The sequence below is a fragment of the Coccidioides immitis genome, assembly GCF_000149335.2.
Source record: "Coccidioides immitis RS genomic scaffold supercont3.3, whole genome shotgun sequence".
NCBI classification, from domain to species: domain Eukaryota; kingdom Fungi; phylum Ascomycota; class Eurotiomycetes; order Onygenales; family Onygenaceae; genus Coccidioides; species Coccidioides immitis.
In genome coordinates, this window is record NW_004504308.1 from 535,182 (window position 1) to 555,873 (window position 20,692).

Below are 20,692 nucleotides of genomic sequence, written 5' to 3' on the forward strand. Positions count from 1 at the left end.
CTTATGGGTGGAGATTTGGCCGAGCTATGCACGACTTAAAGTCGCCCTCAGCTCAATACCCACAATTAACACTGCTTGTTGGAAGGAAACATAAGAATGCCGCTCTACGGCAGCTATGCAAAGGCAGATACCGCTCCAGTGATCAACTTTCTGCCCTCAGTCTCCGAGTTGATGATCACTCAAGACAGTCCGACCACCCTCGGTTGTTTGTGGATATTGACTTAAGCCAGCGCCGCATTTTGCCTGCGTTCAACAGTTTTAAGCTATGCCACCGACACGAGACCATACCAGTCAACTGGAACGGGTTGTCGCACTGGGATCCATATGATGTCATCCTCTCGCGACTCCTGTTTCTCTTTTGCGATGTGGTCTGTATCTTTGCTGATGATATAGGCGGCCTGGAGGCGGTTCGGTCGCTGCTGCAGACCTGGGTGTCTATTGGATCTGCCTCAAGCCTACCCCGATGCATTCGCCCACGAGTGATTATTGTAAAGGGCGTTTCACACTGCGAGAGCGTAACCGAAAGGCTACTCCATGAGGATGATTTTCTCTTGGATATCTTGGACTATCAAAACGTTCCCCCACTCTTCTCCTGTTTCGCAAATGTCAGTGTGTCCTGCATGCAATCCAGCGAACTGTCGGCTGAAGCTCGGTATCTGCAACTAGGCGCTGACATCCGGGAGGAGCTATACAAAGCACGCCAAGCACGGGAGGCTAGACGACTGATGTTCTCTGCACTGGACTTAGATTGCCTCTTCATGGATGCACTACGGGAATTTGCGACCGACGCTCTCAGTCCATTTGACTTCCTGCAATCGTCAAGGAAAGGCAACCAACTCTCCGGATCTTTTGTCTCGCACCTATCTGCGTTTTTTTCAGAAGGGCTTCGGCTACATGTTTCATATGACAACATGGCTTCATATGTAGCCTCCGCGATATTGATGGACGCTTATCCCCCGTCAAAACACGGTAAGTATCTCTCCATATCTCCCTACCGGAAATACTAACAATTTCAGCATTCTGTCCTCGTGCTTTATTCCGCTCGCTCTACCGCAAACCTGTCTATACGGCTTTGCAGCATGTTTATAACACACCTTCTTTCGCCAAGTCCCAGTGCCAGATGATTGAGGATGACCTGGTTTCTTTATTTGAAATCATGGCGGCCAGTGGTGAGTCTTCCTCGCAGCTGCATCGATACAACATTGGCCACAATGCAAGGTCCTGGAAGGCGCTTAAATTGGAATTCACCTGCACCTGGTGTCTGAGACAGTGCAAACAGCACCCTGTTCCGTGCGGACATCTTATTTGCGACAACTGTGTACAAAGGTACGGAGAGCAACTCATTGGATCTGATGTTGAATATTTCATCAAGGATTGCATTGCTTGCAGAGAACCCGCCTGCTTGAAGGTAAAAATCAAGCCTGCAACCGCAGGCGTACGCGTGGTGAGCATTGATGGTGGTGGCGTGCGTGGCATAATCCCTCTGGAGAGCTTAGCATCAATACAAGCCCCCCTTGGTCAGGATTTACCTTTGGCCAGCCTAGTGGATTTCATGATTGGGACCAGCTCTGGTACAGCTTTCTATCTAAGTTATCTGCTCAGTTTGAACATAGACTTATTGTTTTGCAGGTGGGATAAGTGCGTTGGCTTTGGGGATCTGCCAGAATGATGTGGTAGGCTGCAAGGCAGACTTCCTCCAGCTTGCACGAAAGGTTTTCCACCGAAAATCAAACCAGCCCAAAGTGCGCCGCGTCTTTGGAACACTGTTATCAGATGGTGCTTATGAGGCAAAGAGCACAGATGATGTCTTCATTGGATACTTTGGTCCAGCACTCCGGATGTCGGATACACCAAAATCCAGAATCAGTGGGTGTAAAGTGGCCGTCACAGCCAGCACAATTGATGATGGGACACCTATCTTGATTACCAACTATAACAGTGAAACGCCTCTGGGGAAAGGCCGTGGTAATATTCTCACTCCAGCTATTTAAGAGGCTTGCTAAAGCCTGATTAGGCTATGGATGCGTTCGGACAAAACCTGGAAATGAGCCCCTTGTCTGGCAGGCGTATGTTTTTCATTCTCTAGATGTGCTGAAAATCTCCAGTCTAATATTGTTTCCAGCGGGCGAGCTACATCCGCGGTTCCTGGGTACATTATTCACTACCACAAACGTGTTTGCCTCTACTGACTTGAATGCTAGGCTGTTCCCCTCTGTTAACATTTCCGAAATTGGGAACCTACAGGATGGCGGCACACGTCCACAGAATAATAATCCAATACATTTAGGTTTGTCGGAAGTGCGCCGTCTCTGGCCTACAACCCCAGAGCCAGATGTGGTGATTTCACTTGGTACAGGGTCCGAGTCAATTGCACGGTCCCCCAAAGCAATGACTTTTCGTAACATCCTAATGGATGGGTTCATTTCTCGGGGTTACCGCTCCCTCAACAGTTCATATGATGGGGAGGAGACCTGGAGGCAGATATGGAACCTACTGGACGAGCCAACACGTACAAGGTATATCCGGGTCAATTATCCGTTCCCCGCAGGCGGTCCACCGGCAATGAACAACACTGAGGCAATAGAACCCCTGGGGCGCTGGGTACAGAAACAATTATCGCAAGGGATCAAGCAGGCAGCGATAATGCTTCTGGTGTCCAGTTTCTACTTCGAAGTAGACATTATGCCTGAATTTTACTCCGGTGGTTTTCACTGTCGTGGCTCAATTCGATGCCGTGCCCCGGCGCATTCGGTCATTAAGGCGCTAAAGGGTCTGTGTCCAGCACCATTATACTTCTTTAAGGAGAGTGTAAACTTAGGGTTGTGCTTATCAGAGGATGATATCTGTTACAAGTGCCGAAACTACATCAGACCAGTCCGATTCTTTGCGCGGGATTTGAGAGAGGACATCACTCTGTCATTACAGTGTGGGGAAAGCCGAAAATTGCTTAGCTCATTTCCCAATACCCTCCAGTGGTTCATTGATATGCAAGGTCTGGAGCACAACTTTGGACAAGCACACCATGATATTCCCTTCCGCATTCATTGCGACGAGTGTAACAGGAAAGCCGACCGCATAGGGGGAGCCGGTGAAGGGAGGAATAAGAGAAAGTATGTAGATATATAAGGGACCTCCACTATTTCACTATTTTTTTATTTGAGTCTTCCTGAACTGCCGCCTGGTCCAATATCGCAATGCATTTTGATGTTCCTTCAGCAAGGTTCCGGAGGATGGCTTGCTGCTTCTGCAACTGTTCACAAAGGGCAAAATATCGCAGCTCAGTAATTGATGGGACGGTTTGTGTGGCAGCATCTACAGTGATATGTGTTTTTGCGGTGATTGTTTTCTCCTATATTCAATCTAGATTAGCAAAAACATTTAACTCAGTTTCTTGCTAGGGATTATACCTTCCCAGCTTGAGAACTTGCAGCCATTTTTGCTCTTCTAAAGACCGGACTGGTAAAAATTCTAGCAACTAAATACATAGGAAGTTTAGAGAAGGGTAGAGCCATTAAAGGGAGAACTCTATTCATACTTTGAAATCATCATGCACCCGCTCAGCAAATAGAGGGGGTTGATGATTTGTTCGCATGAGAGCAAGAAGTACTTAAACAGAATCATCAGCCGTGCATGCAGCAATTCAGTGATTTCATCTCGCACCCTAAAAATGGACAGTGTCGAAAATATGGAGCAGTGGCTCCAGTGCCTTGATGATATGCCAACTCCATCACAGTTGCCACACTATGATATTGATCTTTCACCCAGAACTATGGATGCTATCTTGTCAGAACTTTCTACACAGTACCCACCTCAGCTACAGGCAGAAAGCACTCTCAATCTGACTGAATCTGGACCGAGCATCCCATCTGGTGATCATCTGTTGCAGCTCCAGGAGAAGATTGATGAGCTTCAGAAGGAGTGAGTCTACCCCACTATAACTGTTTATTCCTTTTTAACAATGTCAATAAGAGTAGTTTCTCTGAAGAGGTGAGAGTTACCCAGCTTAGAGCTGATGCAGACAATTAACTTGAAGAAGCATTGTCAGCAAGCTGCAGAAACACCTGAAAGATCTTGAGCCTTGGATGAATGAAGTAACTCTTGCACTTCAAAAATTAGGGGAAGAACCTCTCTCGGCGACACGATCCAACTTTGGAGAAAGAGAGATGCATTAGGCCCCAGAGGGCTGCAAAGCGAGAAGGAAGGTAGTGGGAGGATGGATTTCATATATTTTGCATGGCCACAAGGGTGAAGATTGACATAATGAGATTTGAGGATCTTTGTTGAATGACAAACATTATGTATTCTCACACTATTTCATGTACACTCACATTAAAAACCAAGAATAGTGAATCTTTTCTCATCAACCAGTCTAGGGGCAGTTTACAGCATTAGGGAAGATCATCGGCGCCCTCCAAATTTCTTTGCTCCCGGAAGCTGGGTACGATGTGCTTTCACCGCATGGCACTTGAGCTGGGCCATTGAGTGGAGCAGAACTCCACAGCCAGGTGGATAGTTACAGCACCATCCAGCAGAGAAAGATATACCTCCATGAACATCATCAATATGACTGTTTAAGACATAGCAGTTTGCGAACCTGTATGTTCGGGAAATGGTGTTGTAGTCCTCAAATCCAAGACAGATAGGGCATTCAAGACCAGTAAAACTTTGCGGGTCAAGAGACTTCTCAGCAGATTTGCAGGCTACTACCTTTGCTGCGAGTGGTTTGGGGATTGTAAGAGAATGAAGTCTGAGGCGGAGCTCCAAGGACCTAATGCGGTCTTCCACTAGTTCCTGATCAGAAATGTAGGTGGCATCCTGATTCTTGAATTCGAGAGCTGCAAGTTCTTTCCGTTCGGCAGAAATGGAAGATGTGTCTGGCTCGAAAACAGTAGACTGTCCATGATAGTTTTGCTCAATGATTTTGTCACCAATGGTTTGAAAAAAGTTTGCATGGACCTCCCTGAATGCTTCTCGTCGCAGTTTCTTTCGTGTGGCTCGAATGCGTTTGCACAGATGCTCGTATTCAGCTCTCTTTTCAGGATTATTGACATTGCAGATCTTGCCATAATCTGCTATCAGCTCGGCTTTGGCAATTAATCGCTTCTTTTTTAGGGCTTCCAGTTTTACATTGTTCTCAACCTCAGCCTTCTGTTTATTGGATAGTTCCTGAGGCGCTGATGGGTCTCGAGTGAGACTGGAATTGGTGGAGAGTTTCACCAAAGCATCTTGAGTTGGTGTTTCCAGAAACATGGACTGTATATCTGTGTCCACACGTTGATTGACATAGTACTGGAAGACGCCAGCCCTGGCATGACCCATGATGTGGTTTCGCTTGTGTTCATTTAAATCTGTTGCCTCTTCAGTAACTGTTCCCTAAAAATTGCTAGAGAAGTGACTCACTGGCTATGACAGCAGCAGCACCTTTCCGGTATCTTTTTAACCCTCCTATTTCTTTAAGACCAGCTGACCTACAAGCCCGCACTTCATCTTCCGCAAACTGATTGAAGGTGAGGGGATTCTGTGGGTGTGTGGTCCAGCGACCCTCTGCATCCCGTCTTCCAGGCCGGAAGATTGGAAGATCCCATTTTTCTGGTTTAATATGAATAGGAACACTTAGTCTGTGCTTCGGAATCTGGGTGTGCTGCCAGATATCTCTAGGTTTTTTAATGAAAGGGCTTGAATAGACATCGTCCTGGAAGCCATATTCAAGGATATCTTGCACTACACAGAACGCAAGATTGTCATTTCGTTCAAAGTAGGAGTAGATTGGGCTGGCAAACTGTCAGTTTATGTGGAGATTCTGGGTGTTGCTGTACATACGGTCTGCCCTTATTCCTTTTGCCTTTGTTAAGCCGGTGTGTTGCATGGACGAGAAGGACCCTGCAGGAGGGTGACTCTGGATTTGCAACCATGAATATCTGGATGTCTCCCCAGAGAAGTGAGTCTGGCTTCTTTAAGTATCCACTGCTCACAACTAGTGTCCCAGCACGTGCACTAGTAGCAGTCATCATTTTACGTAGTGTTCCATGTTGACTTCTCTGGCGCTGAGTGGGGAACCAGATGGTTGAATTAACCTGGAGATGGTATTGCATGTAGAAAAGATCATCTCCATTGATATTTGGTGGGAGCGTGCCTGTTTCATCCAGCGCATAATCTTGTACAAGTTCATGGACCAACTAGAGATTGTTAGTCCACTTAGCTGTTTGGGGCTGTCTCGTTAACTTACATATTTGGTCTCTAACTTCAATTCATAAGGAAACTCTTGCTTCATTTCATTGCAATAATACATTCTCCAGAAGCGGACCCTGACCTTAAAGCCCTCTGCTTTCTCACACTGCTCATGAATGTCAAGATACCAACGCAGGAATCCTTCAATCAAACTGAGATTCACCTGTTTCAGCCAGTGTGAAGGGTCGGGGGGGGAGAGGTGTGCAACAAATCTTCAATCTGTTAGCTGCACCAGATAACAAAGCACAATCGGCAGAGTTACTTTTCAAAGTTCTTTTGCATTTGGTCTATTGAATACCGTGTAGAGTCATCCCAATCAGGCCTCACAGAACGCGGCGGGCCAGAGACAATTGCCTGATAGTGGGAGGCTGGAGCTGGGGCTCGTGCTCTGGCAGATCGAGTAGGTGGCATCGTTGGCTGGAGGTTCTCAGTCCTAGCTCTGTAGCAAGTATTCGGGACCAATTGAGCAGGATGATCCAGCCTTTATAGAATCCATATTCTTCTTGGTTACAACAATCCAGCAGTGTGGGGGTAAAAAGGGGGGAACAGTTTGAGGGTTGCAGGGCGCCAGCAAGTAACCGCCATGCTCATGCTGGTTGACATGGGTACCTGGAACAGACATCACGAACCAGTCGCCTTTGTACCCAAAAAAGGACCACTATATTGCACTCAAAGGCCACGATTTACATAAGCTCTTTAAGCGACACCGTGATTTACTCCGTACTCCGTATATTTTGTTTTACAGTTCTTCTGGCCCAACCAAACACGCCAAACCCGGTACCCATGCCCGCCTTCGCCCTGAGGATTTTGACGGTGACCATGTCATCTCACACAAAAAAAACACTTCCCAGGATGACCTCCACCTTTTAAAATAGTGATGGAAATGGAAGGATATCACCCAGTTTCGAACTCTATCACTTTGCCGGAACAACTGATGCGACATGCAGTAAGGCTGAGATATCCGACTGCTCCGCATGGAGACAGGGTTCACTTATAAAACATACTTTGACTTTTTGTGCAAGGAAATTTAATTTAAAAAGAGACGAGCACGCGAGCCGAGACTCCAGGGTCAATAACTAACAGAGGGAAGAGAAGAGAGAGAGGCATGCATGCTGCGCTTCGTTTTAGCAATGCCTGATATCAGCGCGTGTGGTGTCGTGGCTAGTTAGTATGGCAACCAACTGAAACAAGATCGGATCCCGTAGCCTCCGAACATATAGTTATATACATATATTGGACTGTCAATCCGAAACCCCTTAGTTTTTCTCGGTGTGATCAGTAGTTATATCTGGATGAAATTATATAAGATCGGGGGACAGAGCTGCATTTGCTCGGCTGAATCCAGGTCAAAAAAAAAAAAAAAAAAAAAGGAAAAGTCATGCTCTGTGCCTGAAGATAGGAGAAAGCTACTCTGTATATGTCGATGGGCAGAGAAGGTATGTATTTTGAAACCGCCGTATATGATATTAGGGACACGTTCTTGCACGAGCACACAGAACTTCGCTTCATTATTACAAAGTACACATCTGTCCATGCCACCGTATCTGAGCCCAAAAATTCCTCTGCAGTCATGGGCAAATAGAAGATACGATTGGATTGGTGATGAATTTGACGACAATGTGTCTGCCATCTCAGCACAAATGAGCTGAATAGCCTACACGGCTCGGTGAGAGGAGATACTTGGGTGAACCCGCAAGGTCCTCTGCTGGTTCAATGAACCGGCAAGTCCCCGATATGTCTATCCCCAGCGGATACATCTTGATTTCCATCATGAAACTTCCCGGAGAGTCGCTGGGTCAACTTCTGGGACAGCTCTTTCGATGAGCGAGAGAAGATCCGCGCTCCGTTTTGTTTGTGCTGCAAAAGTTATGTCCTGAGACCTGTACTCCGTGACTAGTCGGCCAGCGTTGCTTTGAAACTCGCATGACCAGTTCTTGGGAGTTTCAGAGCAAGTATGCAATATCCTTCCAATGAAGAGCGGCGGAAAAAGGAGACAAATCGTTGTTTTAAACTTCCACCATCTGGCTAGCAGGTATCAAGCTGACGTTTCTCAGCTATATCCTTGACCACGAGCCCACGGCGTTGAGAACAGAGCACGAGGGCCCTATCAATTGGACGGAAAACCACTTTACGTATCGGCGCCTGGGATACGAAGCACATGGGAGACGATGGGCGTTGCCATTGCTGATATCTGCCTGTGTCACCCGCTGTGGACGGAGTACATACCATAGCCAATTGTGATGTTCGATCGGGCCGGAGTTTCTACCGCTTCTTTGGGTTATCAGGGTCCGCTTCTTTGTATTTTGCTCCTTGTTCTCCTGCTGCAGCGCTGAGCTGTCAAGTGGTTCAATCTCGCTTAGCGAAATAATGTCGTGTGTGGTGACTCTTGGAAGGGCTCTCTCGGGACGCAAATGCCCCATCAGCGCTGAGGACCGTAAGACTGAGTACTGTGTGTCAGTGTAATACCCCTGGCGGTACCAACTGCGTATTTCAGTAATGCTCGATACATACATACATCCATACGGTACGCCCTGTTTGTTTGTTTTGAATATCGCTGAGCCGCAAATGTCGGCCGCTGCAGATCGCCGTGAGCCTCCACCACATACATAGTCAGTTTGCGCTATTCTCTCGCTATCGAGCGCCATCGATGTGATGTGATGCGATGCGATGCGATGCGTGGAGATCAGGCCCTCCCTTTCCTGAGGTCGTCAAGGAACGACACACACACACACACACACCGCTGTCAAGCCGTTCCAAAACAAACCCCCTGCGACGAACGGCCGCCAAACTTTACCAAGAACCTCCAATGCGACCTCCTGAAAACCCTCGGGCGTGTCAAAATAAATTAGTTACCTCTGTGCTTTAAATTATCTGGAGAAGCTCTCCGTTGTCGTAGAGGGGCGAACCCGCCCAGCACTGGTCCAGACCGCCAGCGTTGTCACTGTCCGGAAATTAGGGTGCCGGATAGACGTCTTGACGATGCCTTTTGGTTGTGCAGGTGGGTTGCTGAGCAAATTTCATGTGAGATGGAGCCAGAACCAAGTACAGAATCCATATCGGGTTGCCCGAAATGACCTTGCAGTCAATATCATGTGAACTGGCTGGGTATGAATGTAGAGAACTGAGCTTGAAACGGTAGAATCTCTATCCTAGCTGTGATATCGAATGAATGGGAGATGTTATGTTCTATGAACGGACTCTATAGAAGCTATACTGTACAACGCTCAGTCCACTCCGACCAAGCTCGACAAAAAAAAAAAAAATAGGCAATCATGATGTCTTGCCGTTATATTCGCTCGTCATCTCTTCTGGAACAAACTCCGATACGATCTGCTCCAGATGACGAACCATAGTGTAGTGATCATCACCCTCGAACTCGCGTAGCACACAATGAGGCAGCCGCTCCGCCATATATCTCGTCATCCGCACCGGCGAATTGACATCCTTCGCACCATGCCAGATCTGAATCTTGTCATATCTTATGTCTTCAAACCGAAACCCCCAATCATGCGTCAACAGCCGCGTCTCCTGCACGAACCCTCCAGCACCCTGGGCAAACGCTTCAAATCCAAGCTGTAAAACCCGCTCTCTGTCCTCCTTGATCGACGAGCTTCCTGCCTCAGCGCCGTCGGTCTTCGCATTCTGCTGCTGTAGCCAGGTATCCAGTGCTCTTTCGACGGGACCAGTAGTCACCACCCATCTGAGCATGCCGACTAGCATATCCGTCAACGCCAACAGACCCGACGGCCAGTGCGTCGCCGCCGAAGATGCTATCCGCCGCGACAGGGACACACCCTGCGTGCCCGCTATCCACGGCGGTGCTCCTGCCAAGAGCCCGACCGCGGCCAACGACTCACGCGGCAACGCGTGCGCGCACGCCAACGCATACGGACTCCCACCGGAGCCGCCCAGGACGGCGAAGCGCGAGAGGCGCAGATGCTGCGTCAGGGCGTGGACGTCAGCGGGCCAGTCGGTGATGCGGCGGCCGGGGTAGAACGTGGAGAGGCCGAATCCGGGGCGGTCGGGTGTGATTATGCGGAGGTTGCGGCGGTGGGCGACGTGACTGAGGGCCCAGCCCTCGAGGCGCGAGGAAGGGAAGCCATGGAAGAAGAGGAGCGGGAAGCCCGATGGGCAGCCGTACTCTGCGTATCCGAGGGTGCGGCCGTCGCGGAGCGAGAGGGTTTGATTGACGCGGGTCTTGTCGAATGCTGCCGTTGACTTGCTGCGACGGGGTGGTGGTGGTGAGAGAAGCGACAGCCTCGACCAAGTGGGAGGAGGAGGCTTCATCGTCGTGATCCAGTGGTGTTGTTCAGTCCAACTCCTGCTCGACTTTCAGACCGCCGATCGTTGTACATAATTTCCTCGCAGTCCACTTCGGGCGGTATTCCGGCTGTGTATCGGTATTACGCAGACCGCGCCCTGAGTTCTGGACATCGCAAAAGTCCGCGGATTTGCCCGAGTCGAGAGCATCGACGCTGGGCGATCACTGCGCGTTGGGGAATGGCGTGGGAGCCGATCGGCGCTGCTTGGATATTTGCGTCGCCCACGGTCTAGAACTGCCACTATTGGCTTTGCCTGCCCACTCCGTTCGCGCTGGGAAATGCAGCGTTAGTTAATTCGTCTTGCTGCTCTGGTTTTCGCGCTGGAGTCTGCCGGCGCCCCCCTGTTTCTCAGACTGACAGGTGGGAAATAGCAGCTCGCGGACTGGCCGATCGAAATGTAAAAGCTTGATGGGAGCACTCAAACGTCGCGCCGTGCGAAGAACAAAAGAGGCCTGAGAGCGCGAGCGCCATCACCGGTTTGTTCGACTCCTGCGGAGGACGGCGGCTTCTGCTCCGTCTTTTGACTCCGGAATGCCTGAAAGGAATTCACTGCAAGCACGGCTGTTTCAACCGGCAACTCGATGGTTGAAAACAGCCCAGTTCATCAAAAGTAAATACATCCAATGCCGGAGTTTATTGTCAAAAAAAAAAAAAAAAGTCTTATCTGTAAAAAGCTACCTTGACTCCAAAGAAAAAGATGATGACGATGGGACCATGGATTGCACATGAAACAAAGTAAGATCGAAAAAGCAAGAAAAGAAAAGAAAAGAAAAATCTCGCTCAAGCCCATTCCAGCCAACTACCGTCAAAAGTGTTCCCCGAAGAAAACACCAAACAAAGGTCTATCATCCATCTACTCCCATCCATCGATCTTCATGGTCCCCTTCTCCTGGAGGTTCTGGTGCATCTTGAACGCCTGGAACAACAGGTGCGGCTCGTGGCCCATGCCCTTGCGGAGACAGTATGACTCGGCCCGGTCGAAGTAATCCTGCAGGATGGGCTTGTAGTCGGGATGCGCGCATTTGTCGATGATGACGCGGGCACGTTCACGTGGCGCAAGGCCTCGGACGTCGGCAAGACCCTGGGAGAAGAGGATGTTAGCAACTCCTTTTTCTTTTTCTTGGAAGAATCACTGGAGAAACACCGGGGGGGGAGATGGGGATCACTGTGGATAGGCATACCTGTTCGGTGACGACGACGTCCAGGTCGTGCTCAGTCTGATCGATATGTGTGCAGAATGGGACAATGCAGGTGATACCTGTGGGATCGGTCTTGCTGGGACGTGTGCTGGGTGTGTGCATGATGCTGTATTTGGCGCTGCGCAAGAAGTCGGCAGAACCGCCCAGGCCGTTCAGCATGCGGGAGCCCATCACACAGGTACTGTTGGCATGGGCGTAAATGTCGACTTCGACGGGTGTGTTCATGCCGATAACACCGAGGCGGCGAATGATCTCGGGGGAGTTCGAGACCTGCTGCGAACGGAGGAGGAGCTTGTCGTAGTAGTTCTCCCATCCGTCATAGAATCGCTTGAATCCCTCCGGAGAGAAACGGATGGAGGTGGCCGTAGCGAAATCGAGATTGCCGCTGTCGAAGAGATCGAGGAAAGAGTCTTGCAAAACCTCAGTCCAGACCTTGAGGTTGTGGAAGTTGGCGCCGCCCTCCGCGAGCCCACCGATGACCGCGTTGGCGATGTTGCCAATGCCGGACTGGATTGGGAGAAGGCTCTTTGGCAAGCGGCCCATCTTGACCTCATGCTGGAGGAACTCGATCAGATTGCTAGCAATAGCGCGCGACGCCTCGTCTGCGGGTGCGTTGGGTTGTGTCTGATCGGGATAGGTGGATTCGACAACGGCGACGACTCTCTCCGGGTCGATTGGAATGTGGTGGGTTCCAATACGATCTTCTGGAGCCATGATGAGGTATGGTTTCCGTCGAGGGGGGATATCGCACATTGTGATGTCGTGCAATCCTTCAAATGAGGGAGCGGCTGTGTTGACTTCGATGATGATTTTGTCTGCCATTTGGACTATCTCTGGAGATGCGCCGACTGAAGCTCCAGGAATAATTCCACCCTCTTCGGTGATGGCAGACGCTTCGATGACCGCAACATCGAGTCTGTTCTTTGGTCTGTTCCGTGTATACCAGCCCTATATTAACATTTAGGATATACCGATTAACACAATCACTCCTCCAAATGGGCGGGCGCAACATGGGTCCGTTGGGATTCATACATATACCAAGTCTGCAGGGAACATGCTGAGATGCTTGTCGAAGAAATTGATATTTCCATTGTTGATTCCCTTTGCGATGTCCTTTCCAACCTGATGAGGTGATCGTCTATCAATCATGTTGAGCCGCGCCCATCTGTTCTCTGTCTCCGCGCCCGACGAGGCGCCAACAAAAAGGGTATATTTCAGCTTTCCTTGCAGATTGTTCTTCTCGACATGGTCAGCCAATGCAGTTGGGACCATCCTGCAAACACAACGCGTTAGAAATCCCTTTCACATCCGCCAACCAAAACGATGGATCCCATAAGATGAGCAGACTCACTTTGGGTAGCCGACACCCGTGAACCCAGACCAACCGATATAAGAGCCATTGGGGAATAGATCGATCAGATCTTCAGCTTTCGCTAACTTCGAGAGCATCGACGGCCGCCTGATACGGCTTTTCAAAATTGCAGAAGCCGCCATCTTCGTGACCTGACTGCAGATATTTCCAAGATAGTGCTTTTTTCTATGGTGGGATCAACTCGTGCTGGTCAAAAAAAACACAGTGATTTTTATACTGTTGTTTTACTGCCCCAACAGAGAAAGGTCTAGGTCAGCCCCCTTCCGCAAGAAATATGATTTTTTTTTTCCTTCAAGCTAAACCAAGTGAATCAGGCCAATGTCATATCAGCCGGAAAGTAACGGCTCAGCCAACAACAATCACAAGGGGGCAGACCAACCCACCAAAGAAAAAGAAAGGTGACTTGGAGAAGAAGTTAGAAAGGAAAAGCAAAAGTGAAGGAATTGAGAAAAAAAGGGAAAAAAAAAAAGGAAAGAAAATCTCAAAGCCGATTTAAAAAATATCATATCACTCTTCAACCCCCATCTGGGCCTTTTTTTTTTTGGTTTTATAGTTGCCCTCTGACGTAACAGACCCAGACATTGAAATCGGCGGATTTTCGGCCCCTATGACTCTAAGCGCGGCAAATAGACGATTTCTAAAGGGGCCCACTGGAATGGTCGGCGATATGCTCGCTACAATTAGCTCTATACCTGCAACTGCTTCCATTTTCGGTTGATGGATTTGCTAAAAATCGTCGCACCACCGTTGATATTGCGGTTGATAGCCGAAGCGGACTACGGATGAGTGGAAGCGGCTTTCTTAGTCAGCATCACGACCGCGCTGCGACGGCCCCGACGGACATCGCGTCAACAAGGGGTACAGAGAGTTATGGCCGTCGGGAGTGGAATGGGAGTGGTGTGGTTGGTTAATTAGACTGGCATAGGTTCGGTGAAGCAATGACGAATTTCCTAGCTGATAGTACAGTACGGTAGTTACACAAATTCGGGGCTTGAAGTTCAACTGTGGTAACCGGAAGTTGGAAAGGAGAAAAGAGATCATCACGCAAAAGCAATGCAGAAAACATTCAACAAACCACACAGTCGTCGAACAAACAAACCATTTTAAGAAATATAACCGAGGAGCCGAGCCGGTCCCTTCAATCTTCCTAACCATCCCCAGTTCCCAGTCGCCAAAAGCCGAAAGTCATGGATGTGAATGCATCAATGTGTGGGTATGGCCGTAATGGTAAAGGGTATACTCTGTGTGTCCTAAGACTGGCATCAACAAGAGCTCCCTTTCGCCTTTTTTTTTTTTTTTTCTTGTAAACTTCGAAAGATCAATCAGCATCAGTCATTACCTCGTCCTCTTTCTCGCGATGATCATCAGAGGTTCCAGTTTGACTTTTCTCTACATTCGGGGTATCCTGGTCTTGAGCTCTGATCCAGGATCTAAACCGCTGATTGAATTCATCAACTTCAACCTTGCTAAGGCCATCCGTCCACCGCGAGTTATTCACAAACTTCTCTTCGAAGCGGTCTCTGCGCTTCTCCTTGACTGCAGCAAGTTTCTGCGAAGCTTCTTGCTCAGCATCGTTCGACTGGGTAAGACGGCACCACCATTCTTCCGTACCCGGTTCGTAGAGGATATGATAGCTGTTTGCACAGATCCGAATGACCAATCCCTCGTGACTGATCAAGGGCTTGTAAAATTGGTTGTACTCTTCATCCGAGTCCAGCTTGGGAGGGAGATTGCGCTTCAAGAATGGAATGCGCATATCCGAAAATATAACCCCCTCGGTGGGATCACGCATGCTATATGCAGAGACATAATACGACCATCTCGCCTCGGGTGTGAGGTCATCGCTCTCAAGGGTGCTGTCTTCGGTGGTTAAGAGTTGTACCGTGACGGCGTTCGAGGCCGGGAACTGGAACAGAGTAAAATTAGCTTATTAGAGACCACAAATATGCAAAAGCGAAGGATGAAACTCACATAAGATATACGATAAATATCTCCATCCTTTATCAATCTCTCCACCTGCTTGCGATATTGAATTTCATGATTATGCGTCGTTTCTTCCTTGTCGCGTTCTTTGAAGAAGAGATTGACAATGTCCGCGCTCTTGTCCTTGGGATCGGTGTTGAAAATATTACTTGCAAATTTCGCGATAGCGCCGAGCAATTTGTCAAGGGTATAGAGCTCCCAGCCACGGTTTCTGTTGTAAAAGCGGCGTAAGGTGTCTTCCATGTGGCCCGGGTCCAAGTGGCCTTTCACCAGCTCCTCGCACATGCGAACCATTTGATGGTAAAGATTTGCTTTTGGGTCCGTATCGTAAAAGAATTCCTTGGGCGCCTTGTCGATCATTCCCAAGTCGTAGGCTGCTTTGGGGGCCATCGCACGACGCAATTCCTCATGGGCAGCTTCTTCACCTCCCTTCAAGTGCAACAGACGAGTATATAGCATCTCAAAAGTACGAATGAAGCAGTAGATTGTGAGATTCCCATACAGGTGATGGACCTTCTTTTTGTAGGGTTCATTCAACGGGTATTCACGCTGCTGATTAAAGTTTCCTTGACTAGGATGGTCCATCCACTGCAACTCAGCGGAATCAAAAGTACAATTAGAGTCGGGAGCTGGGGTAGATTCGGTTGCGGATCCAAGACCTGGAGTTGAGAACCGACTGATCGATGCAGTACTTCTTTCTCCGTCTAGCCTCGAGACCTTGTCAACCCGATTATCAAGCACTTCGCGGAGAAGGTCCAGTTTCTTGCTGTTGACCGCACGGCGAACGCGAGTACCATTCATCTCATCGGATGGGATACTGTCATGATCCATTTCCTCACTGGCAGGACTGCTATCGTAAACCTCGCTTAGATAAGTCCTAACTGCGTCTCGATCCAGACCGAAAAATACCGGGACAAAGTCTCTGACGAAATTCATCACTTTCTGCGGGTCAGCGCCAAAACCCGCTGAATTATGGTCAACGTAACAGAGGATTAAATAGGTGGTATCGAGGATAACTTCGGAATCCGCAAAGGTATGTTTAAATTGGTAGCTGAGCACCGGGAATCCGCTTCGGCGAAGGGCTCTTGCTTCTTCAAATTTAGCTTGAACCTCCGCCTGGAAGTGCTTAGTCGTGAGAGTTTTCTTATCGTCCTTCTTGTTGATAGAAGACTGATGGTCAAGACTTCGCCAGTATCCCTTTTGCATCTGCTCCCGCCAGACCTTCTCCCACTCGCGCTTCAGAGACGTTAGTAAATTGCTCGGATAAGGATACATAATTTGATCTTACCTGGCTGAGCTTCCATTCTTCAACCTTTTGCTTCAGACGAGCAATGACGATAGGAAGAACCTGACTTGGGTTTGCGAATAGCTCATCTATAATGCGAAGGCCGTATTCTTTATCGTAAACTTTTTTGATAACTTTCTTATAAATCGTCTCGCTTTGCCCACCGAGTCCTGGTGGTAATTTAAAATTGGCTCTGTCTGACTCTGTCATAATTGAGATTTGTTGTAACAAAGCTTCCATGAGCTGTATGGTTCGAATTCCAGCCTCGATATAGTGGTCGTAATCATGACGATCTTCCTCGACCCTGTGCAGAGAATCTTCATGCTGGTTCTTTCGATGTGCAACGAAACCAGAATCTTCTGATGCCCATGTTGGATGCGATGCCCACTCATCGTTCAGAACACTTTGGCAGAGCTCGTCACGGCCGCTGCAGGGTTTCTGTCTCTCGAGTTTTGGAAGAAGCCGGTAACTAGGCCCAAGGGCTCGACAATGCGCAAGGTTGACAGTTCCAGATTCGTCCTTGGCCTTCGGCTCGATGATGTCGTCTTTTGGCTCTATGTGCATAAATCGCTTGAACCAATTCATTAACTCTTGGTTAGAGCCAATAAACCCTGCTGTTTTGTTAACAAGGACATTCCTGTCAATCAAGTCTGAAGAATACAAGTTGCACAGCTTGAGGAACTCGCTGAATATTTGTTTGTTGCCAATGAACTTCTTGACACGGTCAAAAAAGGCGTATTCTTCTTGAGATGCTGAGAGTGTAAAGGTTGGTGGGATGGGTTCTGGAGGTGCAGGCACAAGCGTGGGAGATATCGCAGGCGCAGCCTCAGGTGGTGCAGGCTTATGCGTAAGTTTCGTTCTCTGGTAAAATACCGTCAGCTTCCAAAATTTGCATGTAATGCGAACAACGACAGGCTGCGTGAAGAGACGCCGAGAAGAAGACGCCGAGAAGTGCGTCTGAAACATTAAAAAATAGGTGTACGTGCCAAAGTAGCCACACGTAGAAAGATACCTGCAAAGAAAGGAAAGGAAACAAAAACTGAACAGCGCCGGCCATAAAACCACCCAACCAAGCCAACCAAATATTAACAGGATAACAACAGTGTAGTCACGGGCAATTGTAGTTTCTAAAACAACAACAGATAGCTGGCATCCTGTTTCCGGCTGTTCATGGCAGAAAACCATTCAATGACAGAAAGTAAAGCATCCATCCACCTTTGCGTTCTTGAATTCACAGGCAAGATGCAGCAATAATCAAAAAGGCAATACAAAATCCTACTTAGCAAGACGTCTTACCTTGTTGACATTTCCAATTTGGGATGCTTGAACCTTGCTTGCCGGTCCTCCGACAGAAGTTTCCATTGGGCCAGGGGCGCCGATCGACGTCGCACCAGCTTGCGCACCAGGACCGCCGCGCCGCTTCTTGCTTTCCTTTGCCGAATCCTTAACGCTGAACTGACCCAGAGGCGGCATCTTGACAGTGTCCCTAGAGGACTGGCCCTGGAGGGCAGCAGAGCTATAACCAGGCTCTCCGCGAACGTTGCTCACAGAAATAGGAACCTCATCTTGGCGGCCTTGCCCTTGAACCTTCGCTTGGGCTGCCGATTCGGGAAGAAATTGCTTGAAGTCTTCCAAGAGATCAGGGGCAGAGTTGAACAGAACGGTCACCTGCGCATACACATCCTGGATCGGCTTTGATTCCCTTTGATAGGTCTGCAAAATCTCGAGGAACTGCTTGTATATCTCAGGAGAGTCCGCAAATCGATTCTGTTTGACCCCACATTAGCACATGGCCGCATCATTTTAGCTTGGAGGCAAAGGAAACTCACCTTGATTTTGTTAACGTAGCTGATTGCATGATTAAATTCGACGGGGCCTCGTCGAGTAGCCTCGTTCTGAGTTCCTTGAAGAACACCAGAGCCCATTCCTGCCAATGAAGTCGCGGGTTGATTAGGGCCAGGTGTCTGGCTGCCACCGGGAGGAAGTTGCATCATCGATCGCCCGGCGCCTCCAGTCGCGACAGAGACGGCGTTCTGCAACTGAGACACTCCGCGCTGTTCTTGTTGATGGAGCAGAGCAGCATTTGTTGCCGGGGTAGGCTGCTCATGCTGGCTCTGATACTCGTATGAACCTTCGTGGTGCTGACCCTGTGCACCCTGCTGGCCATACTGAGGTGGAACCATTCTGCCACTTGGGGAATAAGAGCCAACAGCACCAGGCATTGGGCCCTGCTGAGGTTGCTGTTGTTGCTGTTCGTGTCCCGGCTGCCACCCTGGACGGGATTGCTCAAAATACTCTGTGCGACTCGGAGGAATTAAACCCCCACTTTGTCCAGGTTCAGTGGTAGCCTCCAAAGCTGGACGGCCCGCAGACATGGAGATAGTATTCGTTCCAGAGGGTGTGGTGACCCGAATCGCGTCCGGATTGTCGTCTGGCCCACATTCAATCCTATACCCGGGTGGGAGGAAGGTATTGAATCCTTGAATAAGAGTGGGATGTCCGTTGAAAAGAGTCGAGACGCGTTGGATAACTCCAGGCGTGTCAATGCTGCGAGGTTGGTTAGAGAAGCAAAGCTATATATCTTAGAGTAGGCTGGTCACTCACGCTTGGCTTTTAAAATCTTTCATGATGTCAAGAAACCGATTGTAAACATCCGGGTGCTCGACGAATCGGACCTTGACCTGATCAAGGTAGCTGAGAGCGTCCTGTGGATTCGGCGCCATCAGTATCGACGTCACAAAGCTGTTGTGGTGCCAAAGAGTGTGAGGAAAAAAAAATTTTTTTTTTTTTTTTGTTGGTATGAAGAAAGAATTTTGAGGATGTGTTCAGGGTAGATGTAAATGTTTGGAAGACAGAGTTTTCAAAACAATGCCATGTCAACAGTTGAGGAATTTGTCGGCAGCAAAATATAGCATGTTCTGGAAAGCTCGCCGAGAAGGTCATCATGAAGGACCACAGCGGGCCAACTTTGTGAACAATTTTTCAAAATTTTCTTTCAAAATATAAGGAAGAGCAACAGATTTTATATCTTAATGGTACCACTTTTCACATTTAAAAAGGTGACGTGAACCCAAATATCTCTTCTCCAGGAGTAGTTAAGATGACTTACATTAAGTATAGGTTGCTGGCCTTGCGCCAATGCGGCAACACTCCCTGGGATCTGCGATGGCGCATTCCCACCAAATAACAGGGACTGAGATTGGACGGGCATATATTGTCTTGGTGGTCCATCTGGATGCTGCATCTGGCCGCCGAACAGACCTCCTGGGACGCTAGAACCCTGAAGAGCACTCTGGGGTGCATTTGGGCCAGTGGTCGCACCAAGATTCGAAAGCAATCCGTTAGGACCATGGATCGAATTTTGAACTTTGGAGGCGACGGGCTGATGTATTGGAATGGAGCCAGTGTGGCTTTGAACGGGATGATGTTGCTGCTGTTGCTGTTGTTGTTGCTGTTCGCGATGGTACCGCTCTGCATGCTCGCGGTCCCTTTCGCGAATCTCACGCTCCCGTTGCATAATCTCCTCCTCTCGCTGCATTTCGCGCTGTCTCTCGAGAATGTCCCTGTCCCTGTCCCGAGATTCTCTCTCTCTATCTCGGTTGATAGATGACTGCGGTGAGGAATGCTGGATCGATTGACTAATGCCGGGAAGGGAATGTGAACCCCCCAGGGATGGTTGTTGATGTTGCGCGTATCTTGGCGGCTGCTGATGTGATGGAGGTGGTACATTGGCACCTTGCGTCAGGTCTGCTAGAGTGGGAAGTGTGTGGCTAGAAGGCTGGCTAACTGCATGATAGGGGCCTATTCGTTGAGAAGAATTAGTGAAGAGTGAAGCAATGCCACGGCATGCATTTTGAACAAGCCAGCAGTGAAAGCGGCAAATGGAAATCTCCACAGATGAAGCTATGCAACATCGCAAAGAAGAAGAAGATTCTCACTATTTGATCAAAGAATGTTAGCGCAACGTTTGAAGTCCCGGACGAGGGGTGGGAACGGTACCCATAGCCGAGAGGCCTGTTCGACTGCTGCCCGAGCTGTTCTACTGCAGGATGCGGCTGCGGACCGCTAGCCCCTGAATGCCATCCATCTTTGTTGGACGGATTCATGACGATAGAATGATGTCTCGCTGAGTTTACAGAAGCGACAGGCAGGCAACCGGTGGTCCAGCGGAGTGAGAGGAGAATGCGGTATGGTGTCTAATTGCCCGTCTCTCAAGAAGAAAGCGTTTTGCCAAACAGACGAAGCGAAGATTAAAATTACATGGCAGACGCCAGGAAGACAAGACACTTGCGATAAGGATAGC

General features: G+C 48.9%; 7 protein-coding genes across 7 annotated transcripts; 2 read left to right on the plus strand and 5 right to left on the minus strand.

The window, feature by feature from the left end:
* Positions 1-26: 26 nt before the first annotated feature.
* CIMG_08728 (uncharacterized protein) lies at positions 27-3,126 on the plus strand (the record flags this gene model as incomplete). Its single annotated transcript, XM_001241564.2, has 6 exons — positions 27-969; positions 1,017-1,571; positions 1,630-1,965; positions 2,015-2,066; positions 2,123-2,149; positions 2,202-3,126. The coding sequence occupies 6 exons, from the start codon at positions 27-29 to the stop codon at positions 3,124-3,126; spliced, it is 2,838 nt and encodes a 945-aa protein (XP_001241565.2).
* A 541-nt stretch (positions 3,127-3,667) lies between these two features.
* CIMG_08727 (uncharacterized protein) lies at positions 3,668-4,026 on the plus strand (the record flags this gene model as incomplete). Its single annotated transcript, XM_001241563.1, has 2 exons — positions 3,668-3,918; positions 3,975-4,026. The coding sequence occupies 2 exons, from the start codon at positions 3,668-3,670 to the stop codon at positions 4,024-4,026; spliced, it is 303 nt and encodes a 100-aa protein (XP_001241564.1).
* Positions 4,027-4,280: 254 nt separating this feature from the next.
* Positions 4,281-6,639, minus strand: CIMG_08726 (FluG domain-containing protein; the record flags this gene model as incomplete). The annotated part of the gene is made up of 5 exons (XM_001241562.2): positions 4,281-5,348; positions 5,401-5,771; positions 5,821-6,176; positions 6,227-6,440; positions 6,491-6,639. The coding sequence occupies 5 exons, from the start codon at positions 6,637-6,639 to the stop codon at positions 4,399-4,401; spliced, it is 2,040 nt and encodes a 679-aa protein (XP_001241563.2). The 3' UTR covers positions 4,281-4,398.
* Positions 6,640-8,253: 1,614 nt separating this feature from the next.
* Positions 8,254-8,873, minus strand: CIMG_12216 (uncharacterized protein; the record flags this gene model as incomplete). Its single annotated transcript, XM_012358597.1, has 3 exons — positions 8,254-8,435; positions 8,495-8,668; positions 8,744-8,873. 3 exons carry the CDS (start codon positions 8,871-8,873, stop codon positions 8,254-8,256), a joined length of 486 nt encoding a protein of 161 aa, XP_012214020.1.
* A 482-nt stretch (positions 8,874-9,355) lies between these two features.
* Positions 9,356-10,670, minus strand: CIMG_08725 (uncharacterized protein). Its single transcript, XM_001241561.2, has one exon. It carries the CDS (start codon positions 10,513-10,515, stop codon positions 9,499-9,501), a length of 1,017 nt encoding a protein of 338 aa, XP_001241562.1. The 5' UTR covers positions 10,516-10,670; the 3' UTR covers positions 9,356-9,498.
* A 462-nt stretch (positions 10,671-11,132) lies between these two features.
* On the minus strand, positions 11,133-13,556 carry CIMG_08724 (acetyl-CoA hydrolase). Its single transcript, XM_001241560.2, has 4 exons — positions 13,101-13,556; positions 12,782-13,022; positions 11,732-12,697; positions 11,133-11,631 (listed from the first exon to the last, which is right to left on the minus strand). Exons 1-4 carry the CDS (start codon positions 13,241-13,243, stop codon positions 11,404-11,406), a joined length of 1,578 nt encoding a protein of 525 aa, XP_001241561.1. The 5' UTR covers positions 13,244-13,556; the 3' UTR covers positions 11,133-11,403.
* Positions 13,557-14,047: 491 nt separating this feature from the next.
* Positions 14,048-20,495, minus strand: CIMG_13173 (transcriptional repressor Sin3p; the record flags this gene model as incomplete). Its single annotated transcript, XM_001241559.2, has 8 exons — positions 14,048-15,027; positions 15,093-16,340; positions 16,393-17,250; positions 17,686-18,156; positions 18,219-18,936; positions 18,994-19,094; positions 19,499-20,190; positions 20,285-20,495. The coding sequence occupies 8 exons, from the start codon at positions 20,493-20,495 to the stop codon at positions 14,440-14,442; spliced, it is 4,887 nt and encodes a 1,628-aa protein (XP_001241560.2). The 3' UTR covers positions 14,048-14,439.
* Between the last annotated feature and the right edge of the window lie 197 nt (positions 20,496-20,692).